This window comes from Mustelus asterias, chromosome 6 (genome assembly GCF_964213995.1).
Source record: "Mustelus asterias chromosome 6, sMusAst1.hap1.1, whole genome shotgun sequence".
In the NCBI taxonomy this organism is placed as follows: domain Eukaryota; kingdom Metazoa; phylum Chordata; class Chondrichthyes; order Carcharhiniformes; family Triakidae; genus Mustelus; species Mustelus asterias.
In genome coordinates, this window is record NC_135806.1 from 119984528 (window position 1) to 119997483 (window position 12956).

The window sequence follows — 12956 nt, forward strand, 5'->3', positions numbered from 1 at the left end:
GGTGGTCGATGGAAAATTTTCGGATTGGAGGCAGGTTGCTAGCGGAGTGCCACAGGGATCAGTGCTTGGTCCTCTGCTCTTTGTGATTTTTATTAATGACTTAGAGGAGGGGGCTGAAGGGTGGATCAGTAAATTTGCTGATGACACCAAGATTGGTGGAGTAGTGGATGAGGTGGAGGGCTGTTGTAGGCTGCAAAGAGACATAGATAGGATGCAAAGCTGGGCTGAAAAATGGCAAATGGAGTTTAACCCTGAGAAATGTGAGGTGATTCATTTTGGTAGGACTAATTTAAATGTGGATTACAAGGTCAAAGGTAGGGTTCTGAAGACTGTGGAGGAACAGAGAGATCTTGGAGTCCATATCCACAGATCTCTAAAGATTGCCACTCAAGTAGATAGAGCTGTGAAGAAGGCCTACAGTGTGTTAGCTTTTATTAACTGGGGTTGGAGTTTAAGAGCTGTGGGGTTATGCTGCAACTGTACAGGACCTTGGTGAGACCACATTTGGAATATTGTGTGCAGTTCTAGTCACCTCACTATAAGAAGGATGTGGAAGCGCTGGAAAGAGTGCAGAGGAGATTTACCAGGATGCTGCCTGGTTTGGAGGGTAGGTCTTATGAGGAAAGCTTGAGGGAGCTAGGGCTGTTCTCTCTGGAGCGGAGGAGGCTGAGGGGAGACTTAATAGAGGTTTATAAAATGATGAAGGGGATAGATAGAGTGAATGTTCAAAGACTATTTCCTCGGGTGGATGGAGCTATTACAAGGGGGCATAATTATAGGGTTCATGGTGGGAGATATAGGAAGGATATCAGAGGTAGGTTCTTTACGCAGAGTGGTTGGGTTGTGGAATGGACTGCCTGCAGTGATAGTGGAGTCAGACACTTTAGGAACATTTAAGCGGTTATTGGATAGGCACATGGAGCACACCAGGATGATAGGGAGTGGTATAGCTTGATCTTGGTTTCAGATAAAGCTCGGCACAACATCGTGGGCTGAAGGGCCTGTTCTGTGCTGTACTGTTCTATGTTCTATGTAATAGCGGATGCGTTAGTGGTTATTTATCAAAATTCTTTGGATTCTGGGGTAGTGCCGGCGGATTGGAAAATGGCTAATGTTACGCCGCTGTTTAAAAAAGGAAATAGACAAAAGGTGGGTAACTACAGGCCGGTTAGCTTAACGTCTGTAGTTGGGAAAGTGCTGGAATCCATCATTAAAGAAGAAATAGCAGGCCATCTGGATAAGAATGGTTCGATTAAGCAGACGCAGCATGGATTCATGAGGGGAAAGTCGTGCTTGACGAACTTGTTGGATTTTTATGAAGATGTGACTGGTGCGGTTGACGGAGGGGAACCGGTGGATGCGGTGTTTTTGGATTTCCAAAAGGCGTTTGATAAAGTGTCTCACAAAAGGTTGCTGAAGAAGATTGGGTCACACGGAGTTGGGGATAGGGTGTTAGCTTGGATTGGGGATTGGCTGTCCAACAGGAAGCAGAGAGTCAGAATAAATGGATGCTTTTCTGGTTGGCAGATGGTAACTAGTGGCGTGCCGCAGGGATCGGTACTGGGGCCTCAACTATTTACCATTTATATAGACGATCTGGAGGAGGGGACTGAGTGTAGGGTAACAAAGTTTGCAGACGACACAAAGATAAGTGGAAAAGTGAATCGTGTGGAGGGCGTAGAAGGTCTGCAGAGAGATTTGGACAGGCTGAGTGAGTGGGCGAGGATCTGGCAGATGGAGTATAACGTTAACAAATGCGAGGTTATTCACTTTGGAAGAAATAATAGCAAATTGGATTATTATCTAAATGGAAAGAAATTACAACATGCTGCTGTGCAGAGGAACCTGGGGGTCCTTGTGCATGAGACACAAAAACCCAGTCTGCAGGTGCAACAGGTGATCAAGAAGGCAAATGGGATGTTGGCCTATATCGCAAGGGGGATAGAATATCAAAGCAGAGATGTCTTGCTGCATCTGTACAGGGCATTGGTGAGGCCGCAGCTGGAATACTGTGTGCAGTATTGGTCCCCTTATTTGCGGAAGGATATATTGGCCTTGGAGGGAGTGCAGAGAAGGTTCACCAGGTTGATACCAGAGATGAGGGGTGTTGATTATGAGCAGAGACTGAGCAGATTGGGTTTGTATTCGTTGGAATTTAGAAGGCTGAGGGGGGATCTTATAGAGACCTATAAGATAATGAAGGGGCTGGATAGGGTAGAGATGCAGAGATTCTTTCCACTTAGAAAGGAAATTAGAACTAGAGGGCACAGCCTCAAAATAAAGGGGGGTCAGCTTAGGACAGAGTTGAGGAGGAACTTCTTCTCTCAGAGGGTGGTGAATCTCTGGAATTCTCTGCCCACTGAAGTGGTGGAGGCTACCTCGTTGAATATGTTTAAATCACAGATAGATGGATTCCTGATCGGTAAGGGAATTAGGGTTATAGGGATCAGGCGGGTAAGTGGAACTGATCCACTTCAGATCAGCCATGATCTTATTGAATGGCGGGGCAGGCTCAAGGGGCTAGATGGCCTACTCCTGCTCCTATTTCTTATGTTCTTATAGAAACATAGAAACATAGAAAAACTACAGTACAAACTGGCCCTTCGGCTCACAAGTTGTGCCGAACACATCCCTACCTTCTAGACCTACCTATAACCCTCCATCCTATTACACTCCATGTACTCATCCAGGAGTCTCTTAAAAGACCCTACTGAGTTCGCCTCCACCACCACTGACGGCAGCCGATTCCACTCACCCACCACCCTCTGTGTGAAAAACTTACCCCTAACATCTCCCCTGTATCTACCCCCCAGCACCCTAAACCTGTGCCCTCTCTTAGCAGACATTTCCACCCTGGGCAAAAGCCTCTGAGAGTCCACCCGATCTTTGCCTCTCAGCATCTTATACACCTCTATTAGGTGTCCTCTCATCCTTCGTCTCTCCAAGGAGAAAATACCGAGCTCCCTCAGCCTATCCTCATAAGGCATGCCACTCAATCCAGGCAACATCCTTGTAAATCTCCTCTGCACCCTTTCAATCTTTTCCACATCCTTCCTATAGTGAGGCGACCAGAACTGAGCACGGTACTCCAAGTGGGGTCTGACGAGGGTCTTATATAGCTGCATCATTATCCCCAGACTCCTAAACTCAATCCCTCGATTATGTTCTTATATTGGCAAGTTGTAAGTAGTGGAGTGCCGCAGAGATTAGTGCTGGGTCCTCAACTATTTGCAATTTATATCAATGGCTTGGATTTATATCAATGACTTGGGCAGCATGGTGGCACAGTGGTTAGCACTGCTGCCTCACAGCATCAGGGACCCGGGTTCAATTCCTGGCTTGGGTCACTGTCTGTGTGGAGTTTGCACATTCTCCCCGTGTCTGCGTGGGTTTCCTCCGGGTGCTCCGGTTTCCTCCCACAGTCCAAAGATGTGCAGGTTAGGTAGATTGACCATGCTAAATTCCCCTTTAGTGTCAGGGGAATTAGCGAGGGGAGATGCATGGGGTTATGGGGATAAGGCCTGGGTGGGATTGGGGTCGGTGCAGACTTGATTGGCTGAATAGCCTCCTTCTGCAGGATTCTATGAAAGGACTGAATGTATGTTAGCTACATTTGCTGATGACACCAAGATAGGCAAATTGTCAAGAAAGTAAATGTAAAGATTGTCTGATATTGAATGGTGGAGCAAGCTGGATGAGCCGAATGGCCGAATCCTAATTCTCTGTCCCTATAATAGGCTCAGAACGGCTACCAAAATGTGCACACGAAGCAACACAGGGAAGTCCAGCTGGTGCTTACGGGAGCCAAGATTACAACACATACACCCTGAGAACCAAGGAAGATAGCGTCTACAATTAAAGTCAGGATCTCCTGTTGGGTAAAGCTGATGCGGTTCTTTTTGTCGAAGCCTTTGGATCTGGTACTTTGACCTCGCCATCCCTTTACAGAGACTTCAGCTGCCAAGCTCCTCTCACCCCGCCAGGATCCAGTATCTGTAGCCAGCCAGCCCACAGCAGCCAGGGATCCACAATGGGCAGGCACGCCGCTCTCTGTGTCCTCGGAGTGCTCGCCTTCCTCTCCATCCCCAGCTGCTCCGCCAAGAGAAAGCTCCTGGTTTTCCTAATCGATGGCTTCCGCTTCGATTACATCAAGCAAGAGGAGCTGCAGAACTTGCCGGCTCTCCGGGAGATCGTGGAAAGGGGAGTCAAAGCGGATTACCTGATGCCGGAGTTCCCCAGCCTCTCCTACCCTAACTATTACTCCCTCATGACTGGTAAGTGAGGAGGACAGAGAGAGGCTTTCCAGTGATACACACACCGGGGGTTCTCTCAAAACAAAACCCACTGAAATATCGCGCTCACAAAACATTCAATGGACTTTGCATTCTGACATATCCGTGTTTAATTCTGCTTACAGGCGCGTTTCACAGGATATTATTTTTACAAATGCACACAAAACGTATTGCCGTTCATTTAGACAAGCAAATATTCTGGTTATCTGTTTAAATAAGGTTATTTAGCATATGATGTGCAGCGTTGGGCAAACCCTATTTGAACCCTATTATAAGCGAATAGAACAAGAGTCGCGTTGTGTTGTGCGCTCACTTTAAAATCTTTGGTCCCTGGACTGGTTCCTACAGGTTGGAGGGCAGCGAATGTAAACCCGCTATTCAAAAAAGGAGGTAGAGAGAAAACAGGAAATTATAGACCAGTGAGCCCTCTTGGGTTACTTGGCCAGACGGGAATGATTGAAATGTTCAGGAGGCCAGTGATGAGTTATCTTCTCAAGAATAGTCCACACAGGTTCTCTTTTGTTGAAAAATAGGTCTCTCGTTTCCAGGGGGGTACAATTTTGTGAGGCTTTGCTGCTGTTATGCACTCGCTCGCTCCCCCCTCCTTTGGAGACACTGCAGGATCTCTGCTTGAGCATGGCAGTGCATGCAGACTGAACTCCAGTGTGGTGTGTAAGCCCAGATTAAAATAGCCTTGAATCGCCCTGCTAGCGGGCCACTTTACAGATCAAATAAAAATAAACATGCTAAGAAAGTAAGTGCTGCCAAAAAGACAGCTGCTGAAGTCTTGAGAGAAACAAGTTTTACCAAGGAGCTGAAGGAAATCAGCATTAGCAGAGAAATGGTTTTGGGGAAATTGATGGGATTGAAGGTGGATAAATCTCCAGGTCCTGATAATCTTCATCCCAGAGTACGGGGCATAGAGTATAAAAGTTGGGGTCTGATGTTGCAGTTGTATAGAACGTTGGTTCGGCCGCATTTGGAATACTGCGTCCAGTTCTGATCGCCACACTACCAGAAGGATGTGGAGGCTTTGGAGAGAGTACAGAGGAGGTTTACCAGGATGTTGCCTGGTATGGAGGGGCTTAGTTATGAGGAGAGATTGGGTAAACTAGGGTTGTTCTCACTGGAAAGACGGAGGATGAGGGGAGACTTAATAGAGGTGTATAAACTTATGAAAGGCATAGATAGGGTGAACAGTGGGAAGCTTTTCCCCAGGTCGGTGGTGACGTTCACGAGGGGTCATAGGTTCAAGGTGAAGGGGGGGAGGTTTAACACAGATATCAGAAGGACATATTTTACACAGAGGGTGGTGGGGGCCTGGAATGCGCTGCCAGGCAAGGTGGTGGAGGCGGACACACTGGGAACGTTTAAGACTTATCTAGATAGCCACATGAACGGAGTGGGAATGGAGGGATACAAAAGAATGGTCTAGTTTGGACCAGGGAGCGGCACGGGCTTGGAGGGCCGAAGGGCCTGTTCCTGTGCTGTATTGTTCTTTGTTCTTGTTCTTCTTTGTACTTAAGGAAGTGGCCCTGGAAATAATAGATACATTAGTCATCATTTTCCAAAATTCTTTGGACCCTGGACTGGTTCCTACAGATTGGAGGGTAATTAATGTAAGCCTGTTATTCAAAAAAGGAGGTAGATAGAAAACAGGGAACTATAGACCAGTGAGCCTAATGTCAATACTAGGGAAGTTGCTAGAGTCCATTATCAAGAATTTCATAGCTCAGCATTTGGAAGGCAGTGGTATAATCAGGCAAAGTCAGCATGGATTTACAAAGGGGAAATCATGCTTGACGAATCTATTGGAATTTTTTGGGGATGTAACTAGTAGAGTTGACCGAGGAGAACCGGTGGATGTGGTTTATTTAGACTTTCAGAAGGCTTTCGACAAGGTCTCACACAGTAGACTACTATGTAAAGTTAAAGCACATGAGATTGCGGGTAGTGCCTTGAGATGGATAGAAAGCTGGTTAGTCGATGGGAAGCAAAGAGTGGGTCTTTTTTGATTGGCAGTCAGTGACTATTGGAATTCCACAGGGATCTGTGCTAGGACCCCAACTGTTCACATTATATATTAATAATTTGGAAAAGGGAACTGAATGTATTATATCAAATTTTGTAGACGATGCAAAGTTGGGTGAGATGCTGAGCTGTGAGGAGGATGCAGAGTTGTTTCAGCATGATTTGGACAGGCTGAGTGACTGGGCATCTGCATGGCAGATACAGTATAATGTAGATAAACATGAAGTTATCCACTTTGGTAGCAATAATAGGAAGGTGAATTATTATTTAAATAGGTGTAAATTGAGAAAGGTGGATACTCGGTGAGACCTTGGTGTCCTTGTACATCAGATGCTGAAAGTAAGTGTGCAGGTACAGCAGGCAGTAAAGAAGGCAAATAGTATGTTGGCCTTCATAGTGAGAGGATTTGAGTATAGGGATAGTGATGTTTTACCACAATTGTACAGGGCGTGGTGAGGCTATCTGGAGTATTGTGCGCAGTTTTGGTGTCCTTATCTGAGGAAGGATGTCCTTGCTATAGAGGGAGTACAGCAAAGGTTTACCAGGCTGATTTCTGGGATGGCAGGTCTGTCATATGAGGAGAGATAAAGTCAGTTAGGATTATATTCATTGGAGTTTAGAAGAGAGTGAGAGGGGATCGCATAGAAACATATAAAATTCTAACAGGATTAGGCAGGGCAGATTCAGAAAGAATGTTCCTAATGGTGGGGGAGTTCAGAACTAGGGATCATAGTTTGAGGATAAGGGGTGAACCTTTTGGGGGCGGCACAGTAGTTAGGACAGCTGCCTCACAGCACCAGGGAACTGTCTGTGTGGAGTTTGCACGTTCTCCCTGTGTCTGTGTGGGTTTCCTCTGGATGCTCCGGTTTCCTCCCACATTCCAAAGATGTGCAGGTTAGGTAGATTGACCATGCTAAATTGCCCCTTGGTGTAAGGGGGATTAGGAGGGTAAATACGTGGGGTTATGGGAATAGGGTCTGGGTGGGATAGTTGTCGGTGCAGGCTTGATGGGGTGAATGGCCTCTTTCTGCACTGTAGGGATTCTATGATTCTACGATTCTACGACTGTGGTGAGGATAAATTTCCTCACTCAGAGGGTGGTGAATGTGTGGAATTTACTATCACAGAATATATTTGAGGCCAAAACATTGTCTGATTTCAAGAAGAAATTAGATGTAGCTCTTGGGCTAAAGGGATCAAGGGATATGAGGGGAAGGGGAGGATCAGGATATTAAATTTGATGATCAGCCATGATCAAATTGAATGGTGGAGCAGGCTCGAAGGGCTGAATGGCCTATTCCTACTTGTATTTTCTGTGTTTCTATGTTTCTATTTGAATCCAAATAGACAATTGCAGTCTTAAATAAGTCCTCTCTTAATGTCACACAGCTGAACATGCCTTCAGCAGTGAGAAAAAAAATCCACACCCAGTGCTACTTAAAGGGATTAAGAACCACTCTTAAGTTTCTTGCTGCTTGGTCTCCGATAGCTGCTGTTGAGTTAGTGGATGGTGGTTTACACTGTCATGTCAATGCTGGGATGTCTATAAGGAGTAGCAGGAAACATGGTGAGCACCTTGGTTCTGACTTCAAGGTTTCTGCTCAGGAGACTTGTTTTCAATCATTGGTACTGTGTTTCCTATCCATTCTGCCCTGAAGCAAGACAGGGAGAATAGACAGAGCTAACACAGAACATGACAAGTTGCTCGAAGAGGGAGGAGGGAGAGAAAGGGGCTCAGTCAAATCCACCCAATATCTTTAGGGAACAACTGTCCTTCCACAATCTCAGTAAGGAACAAAATTTGATTTGATTTGATTTATTATTGAAACGTATTAGTATACAGTGAAAAGTATTGTTTCTTGCGCGCTATACAGACAAAGCATACTATTCATAGAGAAGAAAACAAGAGAGTGCAGAATGTACTGCTACAGTCATAGCTAGAGTATAGGATGTAATGCAAGGTAGGTCCATTCAAAAGTCTGATGGCAGCAGGGAAGAAGCTGTTCTTGAGTCAGTTGGTGTGTGACCTCAGACTTTTGTATCTTTTTCTCAAAGGAAGAAGGTGAAAGAGAGAATGTCCAGGGTGCATGGGGTCCTTAACTATGCAGGCTGCTTTGCTGAGGCAGCAGCAAGTGTCGACAGAGTCAATGGATGAGAGGCTGGTTTGTGTAATGGTTTCAGATTTCAGCAACCGCAGTAATTTGCTTTTATCAAGTACACAAAGCTGTCATATCCCTGTGTACTGTCATATCTTTAGGTTCTTTTGATCAAGGGAAATCTCAGCAGGTTGGGCAGCATCTGTAAGGAGAGAAAAGAGCTGATGTTTCGAGTCCAGATGACCCTTTGTCAAAGCTAAAATGCTGCTCCTTCATCAGGTGAGTCAAGAGTTGGGGTCACAAACACCGCATACATAGACTAGACTCAATTGCAAGTTCTTTTGATCAAATAGAGAAAGCACCAATCACCTCATCTGAAGAAGTACTTCTTATCTTCAGCAGAATAGACAGTCTTAACTTTACAAACATTGCCATTAAAATTCCCATGCTATGCCAAGGTCAAAGTACATACTTTCACTGCTAATGCAAAGTTCCTTTGTACCCTATTTTATCAAAAAATGTAACTTGCAGTGCAAAATCTGCTTGACGTATTCCCTATCAAAGTTTATAGAAGGTGTAATAATGTTCTATTGTGCTTCATTTCAAAGTTCGCAGGTAGTGTAAAATTGGAGGAGGATAGAGACAGCTCAGCGGGTAGGAGATAAGTTGATTAAATGAGCAGACACATGACAGATGTAATTCAGGATGTGGAGATGCTGGCGTTGGACTGGGGTAAGCACAGTAAGAAGTCTCACAACACCAGGTTAAAGTCCAACAGGTTTATTTGGTAGCAAATACCATAAGCTTTCGGAGCAGAGCTCCTTCGTCAGATGGAGTGGATATCTGTATCCACTCCATCTGACGAAGGAGCTCTGCTCCGAAAGCTTATGGTATTTGCTACCAAATAAACCTGTTGGACTTTAACCTGGTGTTGTGAGACTTCTTACAATGTAATTCAGGACAGAGGAGTGTGAAGAGCTTCATTTCAGTGGGAAGAATGGGGAGAGACAAAATTACAAAGGGCTGTGAACGAAGCCCAGTCCATCACGCAAACCAGCCTCCCATCCATTGACTCTGTCTACACTTCCTGCTGCCTCGGAAAAGCAGCTAGCATAATCAAGGACCCCACGCACCCCGGACATACTCTCTTCCACCTTCTTCCATCGGGAAAAAGATACAAAAGTCTGAGGTCATGTATCAACAGAGTCAAGAACAGCTTCTTCCCTGCTGCCATCAAACTTTTGAATGGACCTACCTTATATTAAGTTGATCTTTCTCTATACCCTAGCTATGACTGTAACACTACATTCTGCAGCCTCTCCTTTCCTCCTCTATGAATGGTGTGCTTTGTCTGTATAGCATGCAAGAAACAATACTTTTCACTGTATACCGATACATGTGACAATGATAAATCAAGTCAAATCAAAAAACAAGCACTGTATCCCTGACACCGAACTGGAACAGGAGGTCAGTATGCATTCTGTCCACCAGCACGTGCACTGTTCCTTCCACTGTTGATGTCATTGTCCTGTACCTGTTGTGCACTCGTCACCCACTTACTGCATCTTGTTTGCCATCCCACTGTTGCCAGCTTCTAACACCAATATGAAACCAACGATAAGAATTTGGAAAAAAACCATGAAGACTTAAATAATAACAAAATATTTTTGAAATGCACAGAGAAGTTTACCATGGTTAGAAAGTGAAGTCTAGGTACAAACCCAATGCCTGGCACCCATCAGAGCCATGTCAATCTGACTCCTCTTTCTTCTGATTGAATGCCTCCAACGGCGCCTACCTCTAAGAAAAGAGACATAGCTAATGTTTGAGGTTCTGGTATATACTCTGGATTCTTTGCAATAGTTTTCATTAACCAGGCCAATTTTAGTCAAGGCCAAAAGGTTAACTGATCCATGACTGGAGTGGAAATGAGTAAAAAATGTGTTGGGTAAAAGGATTAAACATACACGAGGCTCCTGGGACTAAAGGACAAAATTAGTAATGCTTGGTTTGGTATTTTTTCAGACTTCCCACAGGTTTGATTCCTGAACTCTGCTGAGTTAGCAGATTTCTGTCAGGGGCTGTGGTAAAGTTCTACAACTGACCGTAACAAAGTTAGTGAGTTCAGAGAATGTTTAATTCAAGAAGAGTCTGGTGAATGATCCTTTTCAGTGTGCTAGCCCTCACAGGCTGTGAATCAATGTCCTTGGCTGGGAGGGGTTAGGCTCAGAGCCACTGGTGAATATACTTACTTGGCAGAGCCCTTTGTATTTTCACACATTGAATTAATTGACTCTTAAGGTTAACTTTACCTAAAGTTGATAAAGAGCATAATTTAGACCAGTTATAAAAGGAAAGAGTCCTTTAGTCCCAGGAGCCTCGTGTATGTTTAATCCTTTTACCCAACACATTTTTTTACTAATTTCCACTCCGGTCATGGATCCTTGGTGCTGTGAGATTTCTTAAAATCCAACAGGTTTATTTGGTATCACGAGCTTTTGGAGCGCTGCTCCTTCATCAGGTGAGTGGAGAGTTGAGTTCACAGACACGGCATATATAGACAGAGACTCAATTGCAAGATAATGGTTGGAATGCGAGTCTTAACAGGTAATCAAGTCTTTACAGGTACAGAGAATGCGAGTGGAGAGAGGGATAATCACATGTTAAAGAGATGTTAATTGTCTCAAGCTCGGACAGTTAGTAGGATTTTGCAAGTCCAGGCCCAGGCAAGTAAAGACTTGATTACCTGTTAAGACTTGCATTCCAACCATTATCTTGCAATTGAGTCTAGTCTATATATGCGGTGTTTGTGACCCCAACTCTCGACTCACCTGATGAAGGAGCAGCACTCCGAAAGCTCGTGATACCAAATAAACCTGTTGGAATTTAACCTGGTGTTGCAAGACTTCTTACTGTGCCCACCCCAGTCCAACACTGGCATCTCCACATCAATGATATTTTAGTTAATTAGTAAACAATGCCAAGCACCACATTGACTGGCAGAAGATTGATTGATGAAAGTGTGATATTTGTGTGAGGTGAAGACTCATGTTTTTGACGATCTCTGTGATTTCTCCAGGACACTATTGCGAAGTGCACCAGATGATTGGAAATTATATGTGGGATCAGCAAACGAACACGTCATTTCTGATTGGTGAGAATGAGGATAGCCGACTCCCTATGTGGTGGGAAGCGTCAGAACCAATCTGGGTTACCATGATGAAGAATAAGAGACCAGTTTATATGTATTACTGGCCAGGTTAGTATTTACATTACACGGACCTCTCACTATTATCTTCATGATTACTTTAATGTAGCCCCCCCTAACACCAAATTGTTTTGACAGTTGATAATGGCAGTGACATTAATGAATGAATACAGCTGGGATGTAAACTCAGGCAGATTTTGTTTAACCTTCCCTGTTCCCCTAACTCCCTTTCCTTGGCCTTTGTCATTTCTTGTTTATGTCTTTTGAGCCACATGTAATACGGCAGTAATTGCCAAGATAAAAAGCCATGTTTCCTTGATACAAGACTCAAGAATGTTGCAGTCAATGTATTCATATCTCTATGATCTCAAGTTTCTCAACCCTCTGGGATATCTGCGCTCATCTAATTCTGGCCTCCTGGGCATTCCTGATTTTATTCCTTCCACCACTGGTGGGTTGCTTCACTGTCAGTTCCTAGGCCCTCAGCTCTGGAATGTCATCCTGACACCTCTCTGCCCCCCTAGTTATTTCCAACCTCAATATTGTGATTCTGCAATGGGATATAGATAGATTGGGTGACTGGGCGAAAACCTGGCAAATGGAGTTTAATGTGGGGAAGTGTGAGGTCATGCACTTTGATAGGAGGAATTAAAAGGAAGAGTATTATCTAAATGGAGAGAGACTGCAGGTGAGTGAAGTGCAGAGGGATTGAGGTGTTCTAGTGCAATAATCACAAAAAACTAGCAAGCTGGCCCAACATGTAGTTAAGAAGGCAAACAACATTTTGGCCTTTATTGCAAAGGGGTTGGAGTTTAAACATAAGGAGGTTTTATTGCCATTGTACAGTGTGTTGGTGAGGTCTCATCTGGAATGCTGTGTACAGTTTTGTTCCCCTTACCTTAAGAAGGATATAGTAACATTGAAGGCAATCCAAAGGCGATGCACCAGACTAATCCCTGGGGCGGCACGGTAGCACAGTGGTTAGCACTGCTGCTTCACAGCTCCAGGGTCCCGGGTTCGATTCCCGGCTCGGGTCACTGTCTGTGTGGAGTTTGCACATTCTCCTCGTGTCTGCGTGAGTTTCCTCCGGGTGCTCCGGTTTCCTCCCACAGTCCAAAGATGTGCAGGTTAGGTTGATTGGCCAGGTTAAAAAATTGCCCCTTAGAGTCCTGGGATGTGTAGGTTAGAGGGATTAGCGGGTAAAATATGTGGGGGTAGGGCCTGGGTGGGATTGTGGTCGGTGCAGACTCGATGGGCCGAATGGCCTCCTTCTGCACTGTAGGGTTTCTATGATTCTATGAGAGGGTTGCCCTTTCAAAAAAGACTTAA

The 12956-nt window shown here is 44.8% G+C and overlaps 1 protein-coding gene across 2 annotated transcripts in view; it reads left to right on the top strand.

Annotated features, from left to right (window-relative positions):
* Window positions 1-3707: 3707 nt before the first annotated feature.
* enpp6 (ectonucleotide pyrophosphatase/phosphodiesterase 6) overlaps window positions 3708-12956 on the top strand; it is a 47397-nt gene continuing 38148 nt past the window's right edge. For both annotated transcript variants that reach the window (XR_013498218.1, XM_078215098.1), the window contains exons 1-2: window positions 3708-4274; window positions 11499-11678. Coding sequence is in view for 1 of the 2 variants with exons in the window: in XM_078215098.1 (XP_078071224.1) it covers window positions 4031-4274; window positions 11499-11678 (424 nt within the window). In the remaining variant the exon portion in view is untranslated. The remainder of the gene's footprint in view (window positions 4275-11498; window positions 11679-12956) is intronic.